Below are 18,199 nucleotides of genomic sequence, written 5' to 3'. Positions count from 1 at the left end.
GTAACTAACTTTGGCCTTCCGGATAGCCTGAGTGCACTTATTTCTCATTTGCCTGAACGAGAGCCAGTCAGCCTGAGTATGCGTGTGCCGAGTAATTCTGCAAGATCACGGTCGAACCAGGGGCTGAACCTGTTTTTAATTCTCATTTTCTTTATGGGGGTGTGTTTGTTAACAATACCACTGAAAATATCAAAAATGAAGGTCCAAGTATCTTCGATAGAGGGGATCAAGCTGATTCTATACCATTTTACAGAGGCCAGTTCATGAAGAAGTTTTTTAGGAAGCGTCTATGACAAATCAGGACAGGTCGTTTTACTGAGCAGCCATTACCCTAGCATATGTTATCATTGTCTGTTTGTATACTTATTGTATGTATACCGGTGTTTAAAAAAAAAAAAATATACATATAAACATCAGAACCCCACAATGAATGATCGATTGTGTGCAAGACATTTACATTTCTGATTATTTCATTTTTTCTAATTAAGATCTATGGAAATACTATGAATCTTAATAAATGATCATCATTTCCTGTGGCTTATCTCACTCAGACAAAAGGTCTAGAGCTAACGTGCTCGTAGCTATAATTTGGTATTTTTTACATAGTAAGTATTTACTAATACCTATTATTTTGCTTGTCTGAAAATCATGAACTTTACTACAGTACTAGCATTTTTGTATATATATAGAACCCAAGATAGACCATAGCCTATCGTTTCCAATAGGCGCAAATGAATCATAGTGGGCAGAACAAGTAACGAGGTGGCAGCGCCAATCACGAGCTAGCGAGATCCTATTGGCGCGTTCTAGCATTATTTGCATATTTCCGTTAGGGAACGCCTACTCTGTGAAGTGCCCGTGGTCAATAACTACGTTTTTAAATACTTTGGCAAATGGTAAAGTCTACAAAACTTAGTCCACTCTGTTAGTAACATATTTTAGTTCTTGGGAGTAGAAAACTGTATTGAGATCAAATATTTAATCGATGAGAAAATTTGCAGAATGTCGGCCAAAATCCATATCGCTCAATCTTCTCCCACTGCCGGCCACTGCGCTTCCTTTCATGACCCTATTTGGTGGTGAGTGGAAACGCCAACCGGATGCTTCAGATTGAAACATCTGGCTCATTGTTCTATCTCTGGTACTAGTTTAAATCGCACCAGTTGCACAAAAGTAATGCTTTTCCAGTTGGTGTTGTATGGACACAACACCGCCCTCAAGTGGCTGGTGCAAAATATAACTTATTTTCTGGTTGAGAATTCAAACGCCTTTCGACAGGGACAAATTATGTCGCGTACGTAACGGTTTGAATTAGCTGTTCATTTCACAAGTTCTGGATCAACTGCTATATGATTCCCGTCGTGTTCTCGGCCAACAACGGGGAAAGATGCCACAGAAAACACTGGGATCCATTGTAGGTCTGCTTTGCACCGGGACCTGGTTGGTACAGGTAAGCTGCAGTTTGCTTTCATAGCGCTGTAGGCGCTTTCGACCAAGACCGTGGATCGCAGCTGGAAGTAGGCCTTCTATTGTGCGTTTTGTTTCCCCACAAAGGAACTTGGGCATGGCTCGCTAGCAACTCCAACTTTGCGTGACGTCAGTTTGGCCAAATCGAGTGTTTCTTGATATATTTACACAATGTTTATAGCTTGACATACTTATACGAAATCTTACCATCTACCAATTTAGCTGCAGCTCAACATCTTTCAAGACTAGCTGATAAACTAGCCACAGCTAAATATCTCGTTAGCTAACGCTTTCAAACATTTGTAGACAATACGGCGACATATTTTGTTATACCAGTGGCCACAATTTGAAGTATATAAAACAAATAACATCAATAACTGGCTGTTAACTAAAACCCGCAAACAAACATAGCTAGCTAACATGCTAAATTACCAGTTAACGTTAGCTGGCTAACTGCGGTTTTCCTGTTATTTATTTGTTGGCAGTGATGCATAGCTTGCTGTTATCGTCGGTAACTAACGTTACTGGTCAAACATGTTTAGCTAGCTTATCTCTGTAACGTTAGTACCTAGTTAAAAAGGTAGTTAGCTAACCTTTAAAACTAATTTGTGAGGTCATTTGGCAGCTTCTACCGTGACATGGTTGTATAATCATGAAATGTCACTTAGCGAGCTATCAATGCAACACCTATTTTGAATTTCGAAACATTGAATGCGCTTACAATTTTCATCCCCAGTGAAAGTAGGTCTGTGCCTTTGCAGGCATGTTTTCTATAGGGTTTTGTGCAGTAAATGCCAATGTGAAGTTATGTCAAACAGTTGTGTGTGTGTGTGTGTGCGTGTATGCATAATACATAGCTTTTCTCATATTTGTGTTGTGTAGGATGTCACTGAATAACATGCCTGTGTTTGTTTAGGGAAAGGAATTCTGTTTTGGAGTGAACAATGAGCAATACCGGTGTGAGATGGGCTACTGCTGCGGGGAGACAGAGTGCTGCACTTACTACTATGAGCTGTGGTGTAGGTTCAGTGTACTTTATTCTCTCCTCTCTTTGTCTGGCACTACTCAGTCCCTCTTCCCATATTTATTTTCTGACGATATTTCCATGACTTATTCTTCATGATAGTAATCTCAGAATGTGTCACTTTGTTTCATCGAGTCACTAATTTGACATGTTTTGGTGCCGAAATCAATAATGTTGAACCTAATTAACATAAGCTGAAATGATTTGATTTAGAATGTAAATATGTGATTGTTTTGTGTAGGGTTCTGGCTGGTGTGGACCCTCATCATAATGCTGAGTTGCTGCTGTGCCTACCGTCACCGTCGGGTCAAGATGCGGCTGCAGCAGGAGCAGCGCCAGCGCGAAATCAGCCTTATGGCCTATCAGGGAGCTTCCAGTTCTTTCATCTCCCCTCCACCCCTCAACTTGAGTGAGTCTTTTAAACCCTGCGGGACACTTATTGCCCCCACCAGCACTGGGCTGGATGCCTCCAGACCCTACAGCCCTGAAATGACTTCACCACCTCTCCCTCTGAGTTAACTGTTTACAGTAACTAGGCCTGGTAGTTGGAGATGGTTCTTAGCAGATTCAGAACCCCATCTGACAGTTAGTTAATTAGTTCAACACCAGCTAACCCTATCTAGACTGATAAGATGGTTGACTCCTATGTTTTTTTTGTTTTGTATTTACTCCCAGGGTTCTGGACAGACTGCAAGCTTCCTGACTATGAAGAGGTGGTGGGTCATCCCCCGACTCCCCCTCCACCTTACTCTGAGATCCCCCCAGAGACCACCCCTCCCATCCTACTGCCCCCCATCCAATCAGAAGCTGCTGTGGTGCTGGAGCCCCCAACAGAGGACACTCCAAGAGAGGGGCAGGCCGCTAGTTCCTCAGCAGACCAGGAATCCGCATCTTCTCCCAGCCAATCAGAACGACCGGTGGAAGAGGAGCTGCTGACCCGGCGCAGGCATGTGACTGGCGACTCGGGGATCGAGGTGTGTGTGTGCCAACTGGACGAGGGCTCTGGGCCGGAAGAGGACGAGGAGCAGGTGTGTCAGGGGGCTAGGGGGGACTGCTGCTCTGCCTCTGAGCACCACCACATCATCAGACACAAAGAGAGAACCCCAGGGCCTCAGCCCAAGGGCCAGACCGCCAGCACCGGAGACCGCCTGGTCTGAGCTCCACCACCAACCACCCAGAGGCTGCTGCCGGATCTGCGCTTTAGGGAGGGAGAGCCCTTGTCATCATAACAATAACCCAGACACCACCAGCAAACGTAATGCCCCACAACGACTCACCAAATGAACCAGGTTGTCCTGCTCTTTGACATGCTTGTCAGTTATGATCCATAAAATGACGCCAATGATGATGACGCCAGTTTATTTGAAAGATGTTTTGCTTGGCTAACGGTTTAATTCTTTAATACCCATGGATGGTCCCTCGTCTGCTTTGTTTAGTTCTTTCAATGGTGATGATGAGAAAATGCCAACTTCTAGAGATCTACCAAGTGGCAAGAAGAGGTGCTGATGCTGGCACAGAATTGACTACATCTACCCACCCACCCACTTGTCCCTCATTCTCCCACCCAACTGTCTGGCCTGGACATTTTTCCTTTGGTCCTTCTAACATTTCACCTCTGTGGGGACAGGGTAAGATGGCATACCACCATGGTCACCAATCCCTAGGCCCCAGCACATAGAGGCCAAAACATAAGATAATGCTACCAGACACAGTTCTGACCAGGGGATACAAACTGTTACGGATAGAACTCGTTTTGTTTTTGCAGGGGTTTGTGTGTACTGTGTAATCTAGGACACAGCTGCAAAGTGATGTCACCCCTGAGGTAATCTTAGCCTGCATCTGGTTTCCTTGTGGAGTGACAGCAGGGCTATTTGCATCCAGACAAAAGGCTGGAAAGTGAAGATGTGTCTGTCTCTTATAGTGTCTCTCTCTGAACTGTGTTCTAATAACATCAGAGTCCATCCCCCTCTACCCATCCCTCATGTTGCCACCAGTACTCTGGTCAACACTTGGCCAGACTGAAAGGTATTGAATGGACTGGAACAGACGTTTTCATGTGTGATCTCTGGTCTGACTGAACTGAAGACGTGACAATATACCATCGCTGTGCCTGCAACTTGGTATCTATAAAAAGCATCGCGGTGATCGACCGTGTATGCATTTCCCCAGACCGGCGGTGAAATAACGTGGTGGGGTCAGCAGCATTTTGAAGGACTGACAGTCTCACCGAGCGGTAAGGGGTATGTTGTTGGGAATAAAAGTACAAACCAGAGGGTGGGAAGACTGAAGTTTCAGCAGTGTAGTACTTTGTCCTGTATCATTTTCTTGTCTTTTTATTACTTCTCTAAAAACCTGCTTTAGCTGAGGCCTCTATAACCCACATCAATGGCAAAGAGTCTCTTCTCCAGGGGATGCTGTGAGTGTGGAGTAGTGTAGTCTTATTTAGCGTCTCCTATGTGTCCTGGCCCCCGGTGTAAGTTAGTGCACTCAACTCACCAGGCTTTAGACCACTTATTTTTTTTTTTAAATGCACTGGGTTCTTGTATAGAGGGCATGAGTAATTAATTTGTGTGTCTGTGTGTAGGTAGATGTGTGTTCTGATTCGTCCTGTCAGCAACCGTGTGTTTCCGGGCAGGTATTTCATATAGTCTACTACTCCCAGGCCATTGGCCCCGAGCTGACAATGATGAATCGCTGTTTTTACCCTGCAGCAGCCGGAGTCTGAGTGGCAGTCCTTTTCCGCCACGAGTCCCCTGGCCGTCTGGGACTCGGACGGAGTGAACCGAGGTTTAAGTATAGACACCATGGATCTAGTTTCATCATGTTATGACTTTGCACTGGGCCTGCAATGTGCTGTTGCATACTCCCTTGGCTTGCAGTGGTGTGAACATTGTAGAAGCAATGTGACAGACTTGTGTTGGTATTTTCCATTCAGTGGGATGGGGGTGGCTTTGCTGTGTGTGCAGTGTTAGTGCAGCTGCACACTGTTATGATAAACCAGTGACGTGCGTTGCTTGCCCAGCATGTGTCGAAGCGTAGCCGTAGAATCGGGAGTGAGTTTTATTCTGCCGTTCCACCTAAAATAACAAGCACAAAAGTCCAGCTGCCTTGGGTGTGTTTTTAAATGGCAGTGAAGATATATGATAGTTTTATTTAGGGTATTGATTTGCTTTCATGCAGCACTTATTGATCAAGTAGGTTATGGACTGATGCACTGTTTATTATTTCACTGCTAATGAAAAAGGAAATAGACTCAAAGACATTTAATTTCAACTATCAATCAATAAGTTGTCTGTCTTTCTTCAAGTGTTAAGTCTTGACACTATAAAAGTAACGCTGGAAAGTCAGAGGACAGTCATGCACTCAAAGATTCACCCGCTCACATTAGGACACTAACATGTTTTTGATAAGACACCATAAATTGCCTTGGTAGGTTGCTAGGGAACAGACATGAGGCTCAAGGTGCACCACAACAGAAGAGTATCCTAGGAAGCAGGTTTGAGGAGTTGGCGAGGTAACTTTGGTGAACCCTGAGTTCAACTCGGGATTACCAGTCATACAAAAGTGGTTCACATAGAGATCCTAGTATTCTAATTTCTGATTCTATGGTGACTCAACTTTGAGCCAGGTACATTTCTATGGCAACAAATCCTTCAGCACTAACCTGCTCTGGGGTAGGCTAACTCCACTTATCATGAATGAAATGACTGGGCTGCGAGTTGAGGACCAATGAAATCAGATTCCCTCCCACTTGCAAAGATTGTGTCATGATCCCCTTCATTTGAGGGAGATGACTGATTTTAAATATTATCCATGGTCGTAGTACAGAGGAAGCCTGTGCTGTAATGTGAAGCTAACTGAAGCTGGTTAGCTTTAGAAAACCCTGAGTAGATCTAGCTTGCTTTGTCGGATACTCCTCAGAAGGCTTATGAACAGACTAATTTGAAGTGCTCCTTCTGAGGCATAAGGAAATAAATGCCTTACTGTGGCATGGTGGTAAAATGTAGTTGGGGACAGGTAGACTAAATGTATTTTGGCGTCTGTGTTTGAAGAGTAGGCGATTATATTCCAGACTTGTGCTTTGGAAGAAGGCTAAAATGTTCGAGCCCCCCCCCATGTTTGAAGCATGGTGTGCATAGTTTCTTCTAGGAGACCTTTATACAGATGGAGTCCGAAGTGTAAAAGTATCAGAGTCTGACGTATCGATCGGCTCAACTTATTCTAGAATGTGGTTATGAGTTGCAGGAAATGTATCCGAGTGAAACCACAAGACGAGATCATATGTTGTAGAATAGGCAACATTTATTTAGTCAAAGCTTGTGTATGACATTTTAAAATGCCATCAGCTTCTCCCTGGTTCTGTTTATATTGATCACTTTCTTCTTCCCCACCCCCATTATTCTTTAGTTATTATTGTGTTTTTATTTCCAGGATATGATCTAGATAAGTTTTGATATTTGAACTGACCTGAAAGGATGTTGAATTAGTACCAAAAAAAATGATGTTAAGAAATCCTTTGTTTTAGTTTTTCTTGTGCTCATATGAGATGTTTGTTTTTTGAATGGTTGCGGGGGGAAAATGTCAAATGTAGATGCTGAAGTGCATTTATTTTTATGCAATATAGATAAATTAAGATTATGAAGTTGAGGGTGTTTTCATGTTTCTGAATAAGAAAATGGGGACCCATAGTTTTTCAGTCCCATTGCTCACCACTTACTGGGCAAACTCTTGTTTGGCTTTCACATGTTTACCTAGATAAAGGGCTATCAGTCAGTCATGGACAAACACCCATCCATTTCATTTATCTGCTCTGTAATTTTCCTCTTACCTACAGTTGCAGACACCGGCGATATGTGAACGTAATTCTTTGGACATCTGTAGTACTCCTGTGAATAATGGGCGATTTGTATATTTTCAAGCATATTTTGCCTTTTTGTTCCTTGTTCGCTTTTGTTTCAATGTTCACAGAGGCGCGTGAAGCTCTTATCCCCCGCTCGGTCTCTTCTTTCTCTCAACCCCCCCCCCCCCCCCCCCCCCAGTCCCCTATGGACTCTCACCATATACCAGCACAGAGGACACAAGCTAGGATCAGTGTCAGGTTGGGTATGTGGTCCCTGATGAGGTAACTAGCCCCAGGTGTGATAGTGATGGGGGCTTTAGCCATGGCTCATTGCATCCCTCTGGACCATGAGACACCACTTCCCCCCCCCGGGGGCCCGACCATACCGAGCATGGTAACAGAAACTGCATGGCAACCCACACCAATGTTTGTCTTTGAGGTGGGGTTTTGCCTCTGCATATATCACCCTTAAGATCATGCAGGCACAATTATCTTTTGAGATTGTTTGCCTGTACCTAAACAATTACTGTACTCAACCCACACGTGTTGTCTCATACATACGATCCTATTGTCATGAATAGAAAACGTAAAGAAATGGGCATCGGTATTTGGCATCTTTCAGAATCTACCATTAGCACCAGTGCCGTCAGTTTCATTTACCTTGCTCACTACACCAAATGCCTCTTTTCACCCTAAGTTGTTCCCCTCTTTTCTGCTCCACGCGCCTCTAATGTACTGTAACTGACTAGCCTATGCAAAAAAACAAACCCACTGATATATGCTGCAATAACTCTCTTCTGTGTGGTTGCCAGTACAAGCAATATTACTCTCAGTACATGTCGCAAGTGTACCTCTGTTTATTTTTAGTTTTTATTGCTACTATGGTGTGTTTCGTGTGTATGCTTTGAAAGTAAATGTGTATATCTACATGTTACCTCTTGGTGGGTTGGGGAGTAAAGATAAAAAGCCATTCTAGTTAATTTTGTCTTGTTTCTGTTAGTCTTTAGTGACATGGATAGAAGTACAGTCTGCTGTCATTCTAATCTGCTAAGAATATTACTCCTGCTTATTATTATGAAGAAAAAATACATCTGTTTAACTTGTGTAAACTAAAGGAGTGTTTGAATTTTTGTTGTATTAATGCTATTTAATCTCTCCTCAGACTAATATTATTCTGTTTGTCCTGTGGGTACCATTGCCACTGTTCCACCCCTTGTGTTGCGCTGTCATGGTGTATTTGTAAACAGTGACATGGCTGGTTTTTATTGTATTTGAGAAATTTTCAGTGACTACTTAACGGTTGCCTTCTCTCCTTGATTGCCCAACCTTTTGATATAGAAGATAATGAATGTGACCTTTATCAAGTATGGAAGCCAATCTAAACCCAGTGCTAGATAACCGAGTGGAGAAAATGATCAGGTCTCTTAAATGGGTTGTTGAGGGTACACCTTCGCTAGCCCAGGAGTTTGTTTTAGATGATCTCTCACTAAGGGGTGGGTTGCACTTGTAATCATACATCACCAAGGCAACAATGTACTCGCACCATAATCTAAGGATGCTGTTTAACCAACATGTAACCCAGATGTTTCTTTCATTTCTCCCTCAACCATAGATAATGTCAAGCGGATGTCGATGTTGTGGCTGATACGTATGTAGAAAGACTTTGCAAAAACAAATACCCACGCTAGAGAAGGAAACGGTCGACCAATCAGATACTTTCGTGTTCTTTTTCCTATCTAGATCAAGCCCCCAAAAAAGTGGAGTGGGAAAAAAAGCTCTAAAATTTGAGGTACATTTGAATGCTTTGGTTTAGTAGGGGGTCTGCTGTGTACTGTTGGGTCATTTGGAATTTATTTTTGTATAATAAAACAAACATTGGCACTGTTGTTTGGCTCTGACTTACCTTTGTTGAATGCTGTACTGTTTCTCAAGCCTATAGTGTTGACATTGATGGACTAGCTGAGGGCATAACCTACTCCACTCAGCCGGAGGTGCCCCACCCAGGCATCTGAAGCAGTTGAGATATTGATCTGGAGGAGGAGCACAGAAGGGCTGTGTGAGATGGTGCCTGAAGCATATGGCTGTCATTATTGATGAGTACCCCAAGGCATGGCCTCTTAACATGCCCTTCTTTAAGGACAAAGACCGTCACAAATATAATAGTCCCACTTTGCCAGAAAGGCCTGGGGCAAAGCTTCAAGTTAAAAATGAGTGCAGAACAAGCGACAAGTAAACTAACCATGTGTTTTATCATGATATACAATCACATGACTTGAAGTTAAATACTGGTATTTCCACTGCAGCATTACTAGACTTGTAGGGTAAAACATTACCTGCCATTTGGTTGAAATTATGCCAATCTATCCAGAAAATACACTTATCTACACATTACATCTCTGAATGGTCACTTCCATGTAATTAACCTACGGTATCGTCTCCAGAGCAGAAGTCCAACAAGGAAACAATGACGTCACTAAAGGTCGTTCTTTAATGGCAACAGAAGTGTACCATCAGCATAGTAAAAAATCTCCCGTATTTTACGTTCCTCAGTGGAAAGATGTCAAATAGGGGGTGCTTATATTTGTCCTGTTTCACACATGTAAAACGTGTTTTATTTTGTTGAATAGCCCACTCCTGAGACACCCATTGACAGAAACCCGGGAGCAATTAAGTTTAAGTGCCTTGCTCAAGGACATTTGTTTTACCTAGTCAGCTCAGGGTTTCTAACTAACACCCTTTCAGTTATTGGCCCAATGCTCTAACTGCTAGGCTACCTGCCGCCCCACACTGAGACAAGGTGGTTTAACAAGAGGGATAAAAGGCTGCATTGCCAATTGATAGCAGTGCACCAAGGTCTTCAAATATTGTTCATTAGGAGACAAATCACAGTGTGCAGACACAGTGTGAGGCTCAGTTGGTAGTTTATCTCAGAACATGTGGAATTATAATGGATTGCATCTACAGTATCCCATTTCCAAACTATCCCTTTCAGAGCAAGGATTATATAATTCCTTAAAATTACTGAAATGTTATTGGTTGCACTCTGAGGTCAGATCTGGGAGAAACTGCAATGTACACATTGTTCTGGAATCCATACTACTGGCTAGGGCTATTTGGTAATATGACACAAAACAAAAAACGGTACAGAAAAGCAAAGGGAGCACAGCCTAACACCTACAGTGAAACAAAGTGTCTGTGGCTTGAAAATAAGTTTTTTCAACCACAGAAAGACATGAGATGCAGCAAAGCCTCACTTGTGCTCTCTTCCGCAGTATCAACCAACCCTATACTTTCTGTGGAAAGTCCCAATATAACTATAGATAGCATGTGTAAGAACGTAGCATGTAATAAGTTACATATGAGTATACCACATAACCTACATTGTGTCTTCTAATTGTTAAGTTAAAATGGTAGTAAGAACAATCAAATGTAACAAGCAACTCATTTAAATAAATTCCCTTAAGAACATGCAACCTGAAGGGAGAGAGATCGCTCACCTTTCCATTTCATACAGTCATAAACACAATAATAAAATCAACAAACTACCTAATCAATCATGACAGTTAAAATGACCTCAATTACCTTCAGTAACTATTGTACATGGTTTGACAAGACACGATAAACTCATTTGCAACCATACATCTTTGAAGCTAACAAAATAAGGGAAAGCCAACAATGCCTTCAACTGAAATGTGTCTTCAGCGTTTAACCCAACCCCTCTGAATCAGAGAGGTGCAGGGGGGCTGCCTTAATCGACATCCACGTCTTCGGCGCCCGGGGAACAGTGGGTTAACTGCCTTGCTGAGGGGCAGAACGACAGATTTTTACCTTGTCAGCTCGGGGATTTGATCCAGCAACCTTTCGGTTACTGGCAAAACGCTCTAACCACTAGGCTACCTGCAGCCCCCAATAGAGTATGAGACCGTCTGAACCAATTGAAATGCATAAAGACTTACATTGATTGCAAGCGCCATAGAGTCAAATATGACATAACTATCCTAATGCTGTTTCTAGAGCGAAGCAGAAAAGTAACATCAATTGCCAGTGTTCTGCTAATGGGAGCTGGTCATGTGGGCTGTTCGAGTAAGAACACATCGGATACTTTGTCCCTTTGACATTCTAAGACAACTCATCTGTCAGTATAAATCAATCTCTCCAGACCCTCAGAAAGACAAAAAAATCTGCCAGCAATGGCAGAGTCCAGTGTAGCCAGCGGGGGGAAAATTGTGTATTTTGTGATAAAAGACACCAAATTTCACACGCAGCTAGGGCATGTCTAAATAAGTATTTTTGGCTATAGTGTCATCGCAGATTTTGTCCATTACCCCCCTGGCGGACAATTAGCCGCTGGACTATGACAACACAGGTAATTTTCATGTTGTCAGTACATTTGTGTGTAGAGTAAGGCCTGGTTGGTGAGGGTGAGGGTAGGGACAGGGAGTAAAAAGGTATCAGTCTATCTCTACTTATTGCAGGGGTCAGCGTGGTTTGTTGCTGTAGTGTTTAAATGCATCCATCTACTGCTCAGTCTTTCCCAGGATTCACTAGTGTTGTCCCAGAGGTACCGCTGTCTGTCAGCATATTGGTTTACATTGAGAGGTCAGTGTCTGTCTTGTTCTCATTTCAGTCTCGTCATTCATTTCAGTGTCCCAGTGTCTTAAGTCTCTAATTTCAGTCTCGTCAGTCATTTCAGTGTCTTAGTGCAGTTTTGTCCTTAGACTGCAGTAATAGAGGTTAGGATGACAGACCTCCCTCCCTCTCACTCTCAGTAGAAGCGTTTGTCTGTTCTCGTTCCAGTGGCTGTAGACGATGAGGCCGACCACGATGAGCAGCAAACAGCCCAGCATGGAGAAGAGGATGGTGAAGAACATGGCAATATTACTCCACCCCTCTTCATTCTCACCCACTGACAGAGCGAAAGAGAGAAATATGTTAGGATGGATAGAAAAGGTAAACAAACAATTGAGGTGACAAGAGTGACAAGGAGCCCTAAGTAGGCCTAAGCCTTGGAACCAGAGCGGCCCATAGGTGGCCGTTCTGGTTTAACGTACAATTACACCCCCTGGACAGCTTGACGTTCCATTACACCCCCTGGACAGCTTGACGTTCCATTACACCCCCTGGACAGCTTGACGTTCCATTACACCCCCTGGACAGCTTGACGTTCCATTACACCCCCTGGACAGCTTGACGTTCCATTACACCCCCTGGACAGCTTGACGTTCCATTACACCCCCTGGACAGCTTGACGTACAATTACACCCCCTGGACAGCTTGACGTACAATTACACCCCCTGGACAGCTTGACGTACAATTACACCCCCTGGACAGCTTGACGTACAATTACACCCCCTGGACAGCTTGACGTACAATTACACCCCCTGGACAGCTTGACGTACAATTACACCCCCTGGACAGCTTGACGTACAATTACACCCCCTGGACAGCTTGACGTACAATTACACCCCCTGGACAGGACGCTAGTCTATCGCAGGCCAGGGCCTAACCTCCAATCCATTCCTTATTGCTGAGTGACAAGCAGAAAGGCATTTTTTGGTATGATCGGGGATCGAACCCCCAACCTTCCAATCTCAGGGCACAAACCATAAGGCCACTGAGTTGGTTAAGGAGCCCTAATAGTTTAACCTAATAATTTGATAGTACGTATTTGTAGTTCAGCTTTTCATCAAGAATAACTATGTTACCCAAATAGAGTAACACCAATGAATGTGTATGTTCTTCTGTTTGTGTGAGAGGGGTAGCGATCCTTACTCCTTAGTAGGTCCATGTTATCTACACTGGGTAGAGGGATCTCATCTGACGGTGTTACGTCTCACTACGTAACACCGTCAGCTGCTACAGTTTCAGGGAGATCACATCGTGATTGTCTGTGAGGAACAGAATGTTTCTGTCATTCAAGGCAAACTGCGGCAAAAACACCTTCAATGAAAAAGAAATACTATAAAATATCCACAGAAATCCTACGAAATTACTATATTATTATTCTTTGACCATATCTTCGTTTCCTATTAGACTACATGCCCTTTGAATTTCACTTATGCATCACATTAATTTAATTCTGGGAAGTGTAGTCATAATGAGTTAATACAGTTTTTTATAAAGATAATAATCTGGGATGGCCACATCTCACTGGAAATTAGACACCTCAATGAAACACCATCAAGTAGGCAATACATTTAAACTAGGCGATAATTCATAGGCAATAAAACAGTTCATGTAAATGCCATTTCATTAACACTACTATGCCAATCACATTAGAGGAGACTACTCCTGTGATGGCAGAGGATCCAAAGTAGTAGCCCTGAGGCAGCCACACCTCCGGTATGTCCAGGTCAGGCAGTCCCTCCATTCATTGTGCCCATCAATGTCAATCATAATCTAGTGGAGACAGAAATTGGGAGTATGCTCAATAGGGTATGCCAAGGCACTACCAAGTACAGTCAAGGCATCATATACCTGACGTGTGTTGAAACAATTCACTTCAACATAACTGTTTCTCAGACTCCAGAGTGACCCAATATGCATCTGGGATTACATCATTATTATTACCTTTAATTTATTCTCACCGTGAGCCTGCGGCGGACGCATCTGATGAAGATGAAAGTGTGATTGTAGTTGCGCAGCATGGCGGTGCAGACACCATCGCCAACACAAAGGGGTAGATCCTCTGTTGGAAGGTGTGAAAAAATAAAAGGAATGAGAGAACAGAAAACAGTGAGAGAGAAGGAGAACAGGTAAAAGATACAGCAGTCACAACAATACAATACTGCTGGTTCAATTTACCTGTTGGAGAGTCACCTTATCCTTTGCCTGATCCCCTAGTCATTCAAATGCCAATTATACTCAAGGTGCAAAGAATTGTTACTGGGTAATAAACAACAACAACAACAACAACATGGGGCAGCAAGCTCATTTAGGGGTTGATGGGAGTGGCTAAGGAGAGGGGTATGGGGGGCTTTTGGTATGAGAGTTGGGTGGTCCAAACATTGGGTACCTGTGTGCGTGTGGTGTACCTCATCTTCTGCGCCTGTCTCCATAGGGATGCACAAAACAGAGGAGCACAACACAAGACAAGGTCCTTTACACAGATCTGTGAGCCCTGCCCAAGCAAGCGTTCCAACAAAACCTCATAAATATTCCACTGTATTGGCTTGCTTGTATGACGCAAGTCTGTATTGAGGTGGGAGGTGTTGGGTGTCAGTTGTCTAAAGCCCCTCTCAGAGCACAGGAAGATCAGGACATGTTAATCCAGATTTGACAGGATATGACATAAATAAACACCCCTGCCAGACAGTACAATGAGTGGGGAAAAAAACAGGAAGTCGTTGATAAAAGTCCTATTATATAATGTGACATAACATGGAACAGTACTCTAGCTACTCCTACCCTCCACAGAAACACATAGAAGAGGCCGGCGGATATATGCACATACCTCTAAGTGTTTTTCCTCATTGGGGTACGTGTCCACCAACACACCCAGCCCTGTGAAGAGGTCCTGGTTTCCAAACACAGGATCTACACAACAGAAATGCATTTATACAGTTGCATTACACCCACGCTATGATATTTCTGTTGGAACTACACCGTTGGGACAGTACCTTCCTGCATGCGCTCCTTGGTGTACCAAATTGCCAGTACATCCCCATTAAGATTCTTCATTACTTGGCTATGAATCTTAAAGTGCACTTGTAACTCCAAGGCCCTTAGGTGACAGGGCTGGACACACAAACATATGACCATTTAGACAAAGCCATGTAACATATGATATGCATAGAGAGAATAAGTATCAGTTATGTAGACATAATAACAGTGTGCAGTGTTCTGTAGGCTACTCACAATGCGGCTCCACACTGCCCCCTGCTTGCTCTGCATGTCAGATGTGAGGTGCACCTGCTCTGTGGTTACCATGGCGTAACACACAAACTCAGAAAAAATAAAAACGTCCCTTTTTCAGGACCCTGTCTTTCAAAGATAATTAGTAAAAATCCAAATAACTTCACAGAACTTTCTTGTGAAGGGTTTAAACATTGTTTTCCATGCTTGTTCAATGAACCATAAACAGTTAATGAACATGCACCTGTGGAACGGTCGTTAAGACACTAACAGCTTACAGATGGTAGGCAATTACAGTTATGAAAACTTAGGACACTAAAGAGGCCTACTGACTCTGAAAAACACCAAAAGAAAGATGCCCAGGGTCCCTGCTCATCTGCGTGACCGTGCCTTAGGCATGCTGCAAGGAGACATGAGGACTGCAGATGTGGCCAGGGCAATAAATTGCAATGTCCGTACTGTGAGACGCCTAAGACAGCGCTACAGGGAGACAGGACGGACAGCTGATCGTCCTCGCAGTGGCAGACCACGTGTAACAACACCTGCACAGGATCGGTACATCCGAACATCACACCTGCGGGACAGGTACAAGATGGCAACAACTGCCTGAGTTATACCAGGAACGCACAATCTCTCCATCAGTGCTCAGACTGTCCGCAATAGGCTGAGAGAGGCTGGCCTGAGGGCTTGTAGGCCTGTTGTAAGGCAGGTCCTCACCAGACAACCCCGGCAACAATGTCGCCTATGGGCACAAACCCATCGTCGCTGGACCAGACAGGACTGGCAAAAAGTGCTCTTCACTGACGAGTCTGGGTTTTGTCTCACCAGGGGTGATGGTCGGATTCGCGTTTATCGTCGAAGGAATGAGCGTGACACCGAGGCCTGTACTCTGGAGTGGGATCAATTTGGAGGTGGAGGGTCCGTCATGGTCTGGGGCGGTGTGTCACAGCATCATTGGACTGAGCTTGTTGTCAATGTAGGCAATCTCAACGCTGTGCATTACAGGGAAGACATCCTCCTCCCTCATGTGGTACCCTTCCTGCAGGCTCATCCTGACATGACCCTCCAGCATGACAATGCCACCAGCCATACTGCTCGTTCTGTGCGTGATTTCCTGCAAGACAGGAATGTCAGTGTTCTGCCATGGCCAGCGAAGAGCCCGGATCTCAATCTCAATGAGCACGTCTGGGACCTGTTGGATCGGAGGGTGAGGGCCATTTCCCTCCAGAAATGTCCGGGAACTTGCAGGTGCCTTAGTGGAAGAGTGGGGTAACATCTCACAGAAAGAACAGTCCATGAAGAGGAGATGCACTGCAGCACTTAATGCAGCTGGTGGCCACACCAGATACTGACTGTTACTTTTGATTTTGACCCCCCTCTGTTCAGGGAGACATTATTCCATTTATGTTAGACACATGTCTGTGGAACTTGTTCAGTTTGTGTCTCAGTTGTTGAATCTTGTTATGTTCATACAAATATTTACACATGTTAAGTTTGCTAAAAATAGTTGACATTGAGGACGTTTCTTTTTTTGCTGAGTTTATATAACATAAGCCTATTCACTATAAAGATACTTTTGATGGAGTAGGAGGAAAGTATTAATTTTATGACCACCATTTAACAGTCAGTATAACATTATTGCAATGTCGCATGTACAATTATATTTTGATTATTGCTTGCATATTTGGTTGTGATCTTTGCAAATTCACTATTTTGGAAGCAGCAGATGTTAACTACAATGCTAACGCTCATTGACATAGGCTGTAGCAAAAGCTAGTCAAAGAGCAATTTTACTGGTTGAAGTGTTTAAGTACAACGTTAATTCAGTTGATTTGCGATGATGACATGAACATTATATTAAGCAGGAAATTCATACAAGGCTTACAAACCAACTATAATCCCAAAGTAGTGTGAAATTCACGTCTAATTGATATGTAAAGACGCTTTTTTTTGCAGGCGCGCAATAAGAACTCCCCCTTGTTCTGCCACCAACTTTCCCTCCAGTCGTGCAGCATTTTTTGCGAACACAGAAAGGGGTCTATAATAACCGGTGATCCTGCACAATTTAGCTACCTTGATAGGGCTTTGACAATGAATGCTCCCTTTTCAGAAACTCCTCCATTTCATAATGCCCATCTTCAGCAAAAGATCGACCTGTTGCAATAAGAAGAAACACAAAAGTCCAATATGTTTTTAGATCCATAGTCTAACGAATAAAAGTATCTGGCAGGTCTTGTTTGTCATGGCGGTCATCATCGTTTGCTACTCCACTCATTCAACCAAAGATGTTCGACTACAACCACGTCATTCTTCTTCGATGAGGTTTAACCCCGGTTGGCATCCAATAAATGTTTCATTACCGCCACCTACTAGACTGGAGTACAACTCCCTCATACTTTTATTGAAAAAATGTATAAATAAACAAATACTCTACCATCTAACACTACAATCACACAAAAAAATAACACCACCCTAAACCTCTATTTAAATCTATTTAGTCCTACCTCAAGTCAACAACCTGAAAGGATGTGACACCACCACTTAACACACCCTGTACCTTTTTTGATGTCAAATCTCGCACACCCAAATAGCTCTCTGCAGCTGCCACCACAACCTCAATTTTCTGAGACTTACATTCCATCCCTGCAGTACAGTTGATAACCATTGCTATAAATGCAAGAAATCCAATCTTACTGAAACATATATCACTTCTTGGCCTATCCCTCTATACTGTACAGATCTACTACTCACACCACTCCTCTCAGGATCCCTCCCCCTTGACCCATCTCCCTCTACTTTCTTCACTGCCTCAGCATATGACTACTTCTGCACTACTCTAACCCTGGAAACCTCAACCTGCCTCTCTCGCACGGGACATTTCTGACCCCCAGCCCCAGCTCTACAATTAACACACACCACTACTTTCCTTAACGCTACACATTCTTTTGTCTCATGCCCTTCTACACACTTCTCACACCTAGGAACTTCCCTCCTACACACTGCTGCCACATGCC

The 18,199-nt window shown here is 43.5% G+C and overlaps 1 protein-coding gene and 1 pseudogene across 2 annotated transcripts; one reads left to right on the top strand and one right to left on the bottom strand.

The window, feature by feature from the left end:
- Window positions 1-1,143: 1,143 nt before the first annotated feature.
- LOC106566868 (uncharacterized) lies at window positions 1,144-9,217 on the top strand. The gene is made up of 4 exons (XM_014135378.3): window positions 1,144-1,450; window positions 2,384-2,486; window positions 2,733-2,900; window positions 3,167-9,217. The coding sequence occupies exons 1-4, from the start codon at window positions 1,388-1,390 to the stop codon at window positions 3,646-3,648; spliced, it is 816 nt and encodes a 271-aa protein (XP_013990853.3). The 5' UTR covers window positions 1,144-1,387; the 3' UTR covers window positions 3,649-9,217.
- Window positions 9,218-9,561: 344 nt separating this feature from the next.
- Window positions 9,562-17,489, bottom strand: LOC106566875 (VIP36-like protein; annotated as a pseudogene). The gene is made up of 6 exons (XR_014377235.1): window positions 15,189-17,489; window positions 14,951-15,068; window positions 14,785-14,867; window positions 14,347-14,379; window positions 13,919-14,019; window positions 9,562-13,730 (listed from the first exon to the last, which is right to left on the bottom strand). The product of XR_014377235.1 is annotated as a VIP36-like protein (transcript).
- Window positions 17,490-18,199: the final 710 nt, after the last annotated feature.

This window comes from Salmo salar, chromosome 01 (assembly GCF_965601325.2).
Source record: "Salmo salar chromosome 01, fSalSal1, whole genome shotgun sequence".
NCBI classification, from domain to species: Eukaryota; Metazoa; Chordata; class Actinopteri; order Salmoniformes; family Salmonidae; genus Salmo; species Salmo salar.
The sequence above is the reverse complement of the archived record's forward strand: the minus strand, read 5'-3'. Positions and strand labels throughout refer to the sequence as shown.

Excerpts from the sequence above, each read along its gene's own strand:
- LOC106566868 (XM_014135378.3), top strand. The coding sequence starts at position 1,388 with ATGCCACAGAAAACACTGGGATCCATTGTAGGTCTGCTTTGCACCGGG. Across the intron at positions 2,487-2,732 it reads TTACTACTATGAGCTGTGGT|GGTTCTGGCTGGTGTGGACC; the intron begins GTAGGTTCAGTG and ends TGTTTTGTGTAG. Across the intron at positions 2,901-3,166 it reads CCCTCCACCCCTCAACTTGA|GGTTCTGGACAGACTGCAAG; the intron begins GTGAGTCTTTTA and ends ATTTACTCCCAG.